At 38.5% G+C, this 6,556-nt stretch overlaps 1 protein-coding gene across 1 annotated transcript in view; it reads left to right on the top strand.

Annotated features, from left to right (window-relative positions):
• Positions 1–1,301: 1,301 nt before the first annotated feature.
• LOC131943485 (uncharacterized) overlaps positions 1,302–6,556 on the top strand; it is a 58,703-nt gene continuing 53,448 nt past the window's right edge. The window contains exons 1-4 of the mRNA XM_059303644.1: positions 1,302–1,385; positions 2,819–2,910; positions 4,736–4,829; positions 5,877–6,071. Coding sequence (XP_059159627.1) covers positions 4,766–4,829; positions 5,877–6,071 — 259 coding nt within the window. The 5' untranslated portion in view covers positions 1,302–1,385; positions 2,819–2,910; positions 4,736–4,765. The remainder of the gene's footprint in view (positions 1,386–2,818; positions 2,911–4,735; positions 4,830–5,876; positions 6,072–6,556) is intronic.

Below are 6,556 nucleotides of genomic sequence, written 5' to 3'. Positions count from 1 at the left end.
ACACACACATACACACACGCATACACTCCTATTAAGAGTCAATAAAAGAACAGGCTAGAATGTTTGCAAACACAAGGATATCAAAACACAAGGATATCAAAACACAAGGATATCGAAACACAAGGATATCAAAACACAAGAATATCAAAACACAAGGATATCAAAACACAGGATATCAAAACACAAGGATAACAAAACACAAGGATAACAAGACACGAGGATATTGGGTTTGTGAGTTGCGTTGAACACTAGTGTTTATGTATTTGTATGCTCAAATATACACAAACAGACACACAGACACACCAACACACACAAACAAACACACAAGAAAGAATTTAACATTATTTTACTATTTCTCAATACTATCCGACTATAACGGGGGAGGTAATCACTTTAATTGAAACATGCTTAACTATTGTTGTTATCTCTCTTGATCTCAGAAAAAAAAAATTCATAAAAAACGTTTTAATAACAAGCTTTTGTGTAATGATGCACTAAAAAGTAGAAAATAAATTATACACTACTATTTAAATTACTATAAAGAAAAGCGTGGGTCACTTTAGTATCTATTGGATACCTTTACTAATGTTAAGGAAGACACCCACGCTTTTCTTTATAGTTATTTAAATAGTAGTCTATAATTTATTTTCTACTTTTTAGTGCATCATTACATAAAAGCTTGTTATTAAAACGTTTTTTATGAATTTTTTTTCAGTACTCTACATGTTTTATCTACAATAGAGTTACATGACTAAAAACCATTGCGCGCCTACTGAATATCACGTTCAGTAGGCGCGCAATGGTTTTTGAACGCAGCCATTACGTGGTCGTGATGGCGCAGCTATTGATGACGCGTGTGGTGTGGTTGGCTAGACATGCCTACTAATTCGGTCCAAATTTTAATTAATTCATAAAAAATCAATTAGGCATCCAATTAAGTCAAATTTAGTTTCAGATTGCATTGTCTTCATGTCTTGACCCACGTGCCAACTGTGAATCGTGTCGGTCAAGTAGAACTGTCCGAATTTTCACTCCTGCGTTTCCGTCTAGACTGACGACTGACGACAGACAGAGGAAGTGAGTTAAATAAAAGCTTGTAAAAATGGATAAGTTCCCAAACTTTCATGCGGTAGGTGAAATTACTATTTGCCTAAAAATGCTTCTTTCTTCTATTACACTAACATAGATTTGCGCACTTCCCGTGAGGCAGTTAGACAGATGCGCACTGCATGTGCACCAAAAACAGTGACTCCCGAAGACTTATGCACTTCCTTTTGCATCAATCAAAATGGCGGGCTACACACCTTTTTTACCGCAAAGTTCAAAACAGATTTTCACAATTAGCATATTCATCGTCTTCAGTCTCTCCAATAAGATTGAACTGGGTATAAAAATAGCAGATTGTTATGTCGTTATGACCTGATGAGTAGTTAGATTTACATCTAATGACCTAATGAACATTTAGACCTAATGACCTAATAAACATTTAGCCCTAATAAATAAACTATTGAAAATTTAGGTAATCTATCGTTTTGGGTACGTAAAATCGCCCGCAATTTGTAATGTGAAAAACAGGTAACTCCTTAAATTTTAATAATTATTTCACATTTTGAGGAGGATTTATGTTTTAAAAAATACAAAAATGTTTCCTTGTTTCATTTATGCACCTGTTTTTAAACAATTGAATTTAAACTTTTCCGTAATAAATGAAGACTAGCGATGTTTTCAACAGATGCAACCATGCTCATTTACTATAGATGCCATCTTGTCTAAGGGGGAAGCCACTCTATTTTACAAAGGGCTGCTGTTTATATATATATATATAGCAAATCTTGCTTGCAGACACTGCTGTTTAAAGTTAATTTCTGGCCTATATTGATATATTTAGCCATTGATTTAGGTTTATTATTCAGTTATCTATAATATTTGACACCAACATATCACAATATACTTCTATTACAGCCTTGACAATGAGGTAACGTTTTCGTAGATAGCCGCGGGCGATTTTACGTACCCAAAACGATAGATTACCAAAATTTATACCTAATGACCTAATGAGCTAATGAACATTTAGAACATTTTTACCTAATGACTTAATGAACATTTAGACTTAATGACCTAATAAACATTTAGACATAATAAGCTAATGAACATTTATACCTAATGAACATTTAGACCTAATGACCTAATAAACATTTAGACATAATAAGCTAATGAACATTTAGACCTAATGCACATTTAGAACTAATGAACATATACCTAATGACCTAATGAACATTTAGACCGAATGACCTAATGAACATTTAGACAAAATAAACATTTAGACCTAATGAACATTTAGACCTAATGATCAATGAACTTTTAGAACTTTGCGATGTTAAATTACAGCTCAATCTAGAAATGAAATATCGACATTTTTTTGTTTTGTATTGGTAACCTACAAGTAAAGAAAGTAGCTACACAACTGACCGCCACTGACCATTACTGACCGCCACTGACCACCACTGACCACCAATGACCGCCACTGACCACCACTGACCACCACTGACCACCACTGACCACCACTGACCACAACTGACCACTTCTGACCGCCACTGACCACAACTGACCACCACTGACCACCACTGACCACCACTGACCACCACTGACCACAACTGACCACTACTGACAACAACTGACCACTACTGACCACCACTGACCACCACTGACCACTACTGACCACTACTGACCACAACTGACCACCAATGACCACCAATGACCACCACTGACCACCACTGACCACCACTGACCACTGCTGAATGACCATTGTCCCTTACAGCAAGCACCAGATGTGTCAGTACAGATGAAATCCTAGTCGACGGCTTTTGTTTTCTTCGCGTCGTCATACCGTTGTCATGGCATCGAGCAAAGGTAAGTCATCCGGTCAAAGGTAAGGGATTTAGTCATAGGGTCAAAGTTTAGGGGTTTAGTCATCCAGTCAAAGGTTAGGGATTTAGTCATCCGGTCAAAGGTTAGGGGTTTAGTCATAGGTTGAGGTTGAGGTTAAGTTTAGGTTGATGTTTAGGTTTAGGTTGAGCTTGAAGTTAAATTTGAGGTTCAGTGTGAGTTAATAGTTAAGGTGTGATAGTTTTCTACGTGTGAGCCTCCTATACATATATATATATATATATATATATATATATATATATATATATATATATATATATATATATATATATGTATGTATATGTATATGTATATATATATATATATATATATATATATATATATATATATATATATATATATATATATATATATATATGTATATGTATAGGAGGCTCACATGTAGAACACTTTTATAATGCCGTATATTTCAATATGGGATATAAGTGGCAAATTACAGATATAAAAATTTAATTGACAGTCGGTGTAATCGAAAATTAGGGAGGTGGGGGGGGGGGGGGCTGTTGATCCGGTGTAGGGGGTGATTGACTCGAACATTCTCAATGTAGCTTCTAAATTGTCTTAGAGAAATTACCACACATAAAAAAATGAATGTTTAATTGGGTTATATGATGTATGAGTAACATGGCCGTGTATTTAGTAAATTGTTAATATATAAGTAACGTTTCCACGAATTGATAAAGCACGAACTCATGTAGAGCAGCGGAGTGTGGAGTTTAAGTTTATATGCAGGCTAAGGTTAGGGTTATGGTTTATGTGCAGGATAAGGTTAGGGTTAGGGTTATGGTTTATGTGCAGGCTAAGGCAGAGGCGTAGCGACCCTTCCCAGAGCCCGGGGACAAACTTTCGATTAGCACCCCCCCCTCGAACTTTTCATCTGCACCCCCCCATCAAACTTTCGATTTGCACCCCCCCCCTCGAACTTTTCATTTGCACCCCCACCACTCAAACTTTCAATTTGGCGCCCCCCCCCCCTAAGGTCGGCGCCCGGGGATATATGTCGTCCCCCCCCCCGCCCCCCCCCCTCGCTACGCCTCTGGGATAAGGTTAGGGTTATGGTTTAGGTTTATGTGCAGGCTCAGGTTAGGGTTAGGGTTTAGGTTTATGTGCAGGCTCAGGTTAGGGTTAGGGTTTAGGTTTATGTGCAGGCTCAGGTTAGGGTTAGGGTTTAGGTTTATGTGCAGGCTCAGGTTAGGGTTAGGGTTTAGGTTTATGTGCAGGCTCAGGTTAGGGTTAGGGTTTAGGTTTATGTGCAGGCTCAGGTTAGGGTTAGGGTTTAGGTTTATGTGCAGGCTCAGGTTAGGGTTAGGGTTTAGGTTTATGTGCAGGCTCAGGTTAGGGTTAGGGTTTAGGTTTATGTGCAGGCTCAGGTTAGGGTTAGGGTTTAGGTTTATGTGCAGGCTCAGGTTAGGGTTAGGGTTTAGGTTTATGTGCAGGAAAAGGTTAGGGTTAGTGTTTAGGTTTATGTGCAGGCTCAGGTTAGGGTTAGGGTTTAGGTTTATGTGCAGGCTCAGGTTAGGGTTAGGGTTTAGGTTTATGTGCAGGCTCAGGTTAGGGTTAGGGTTTAGGTTTATGTGCAGGCTCAGGTTAGGGTTATGGTTTAGGTTTATGTGCAGGCTCAGGTTAGGGTTAGGGTTTAGGTTTATGTGCAGGCTCAGGTTAGGGTTAGGGTTTAGGTTTATGTGCAGGCTCAGGTTAGGGTTAGGGTTTAGGTTTATGTGCAGGCTCAGGTTAGGGTTAGGGTTAAGTCTAGATTTTCAAATTGAATGACGCATATGACTGTGGCCAGGGCTGGTGCCAGCACAAAGGGAAGGAACTGATGTCTATGGGAGAGCAGTCTACCATTTCTCAAGTTTTGAGCAAGGCTAGAATCCAAGAGGAAGGTGAGCACTGACTCGGGAAAGGTAGTGTTAATCCACACCTAAATAAGGTAGTGTTAATCCACACCTAGGTCAGGTAGTGTTAATCCACACCTAAATAAGGTAGTGTTAATCCACACCTAGGTCAGGTAGTTTTAATCCACACCTAAATAAGGTAGTGTTAATCCACACCTAAATAAGGTAGTGTTAATCCACACCTAAATAAGGTAGTGTTAATCCACACCTAAATAAGGTAGTGTTAATCCACACCTAAATAAGGTAGTGTTAATCCACACCTAAATAAGGTAGTGTTAATCCACACCTAAATAAGGTAGTGTTAATCCACACCTAAATAAGGTAGTGTTAATCCACACCTAGGTAAGATAGTGTTAATCCACATCTAGGTAAGGTAGTGTTAATCCACACCTAGGAACATTACAAGGGTTAGGGTAATAATTGCGTAAGAGGTAGGATAAGGACAAATTTATGATCTTTATTAGAGTGAGACTTGGGATAAAGGATCTTTATTAGAGTGAGACTTAGGATAAAGGATCTTTATTAGAGTGAGACTTAGGATAAAGGATCTTTATTAGAGTGAGACTTAGGATAAGGGATCTTTATTAGAGTGATACTTAGGATAAAGGATCTTTATTAGAGTGATACTTAGTATAAAGGATCTTTATTAGAGTGAGAGTTAGGATAAAGGATCTTTATTAGAGTGAGACAGGATAAAGGATCTTTATTAGAGTGAGAGTTTGGATAAAGGATCTTTATTAGAGTGAGAGTTAGGATAAATGATCTTTATTAGAGTGAGACTTAGGATAAAGGATCTTTAATAGAGTGAGAGTTAGAATAAAGGATCTTTATTAGAGTGAGGCTTAGTATAAAGGATCTTTATTATAGTGAGAGTTAGGATAAATGATCTTTATTAGAGTGAGACTTAGGATAAAGGATCTTAATTAGAGTGAGAGTTAGGATAAAGGATCTTTATTAGAGTGAGAGTTAGGATAAAGGATCTTTATTAGAGTGAGAGTTAGGACAACGGATCTTTATTAGAGTTTCAATCTGCAGTGTGGATCCTCTCGTATGACGTCACTCGTGCAAATGAAACCATCTGGAACCTGGAGGCTAGTTGTGTGACAGTCAGACTTGTGACGTCAGCCCTAATGACGTCAGGCCTTGACTATACCAGACAAAACTGCTCCAAGAATTATCAATTTATGTGCGCCGTGGAGGTGGAGCCGCCAGTGAGGAGGGCCATAACAAGTAGGGCCATAAGCAGTAGAGCCATAACAAGTAGAGCCATAACAAGTAGAGCCATTTAAGTGGGCCATAACAAGTAGGGCCATAACAAGTAAGGCCATAACAAGTAGGGCCATAACAAGTAGGGCCATAACAAGTAGAGCCATTTAAGTGGGCCATAACAAGTAGGGCCATAACAAGTAGGGCCATAACAAGTAGGGCCATAACAAGTAGGGCCATAACAAGTAGAGCCATAACAAGTAGAGCCATTTAAGTGGGCCATAACAAGTAGGGCCATAACAAGTAGAGCCATTTAAGTGGGCCATAACAAGTAGGGCCATAACAAGTAAAGCCATAACAAGTAGAGCCATTTAAGTGGGCCATAACAAGTAGAGCCATAACAAGTAGGGCCATAACAAGTAGAGCCATTTAAGTGGGCCATAACAAGTAGGGCCATAACAAGTAAAGCCATAACAAGTAGAGCCATTTAAGTGGGCCATAACAAGTAG

This window comes from Physella acuta, unplaced genomic scaffold, assembly GCF_028476545.2.
Source record: "Physella acuta isolate Inbredline_101_S28 unplaced genomic scaffold, ASM2847654v3 ptg000457l, whole genome shotgun sequence".
NCBI lineage: Eukaryota > Metazoa > Mollusca > Gastropoda > Physidae > Physella > Physella acuta.
This window is presented reverse-complemented; position numbering and strand designations above follow the sequence as displayed.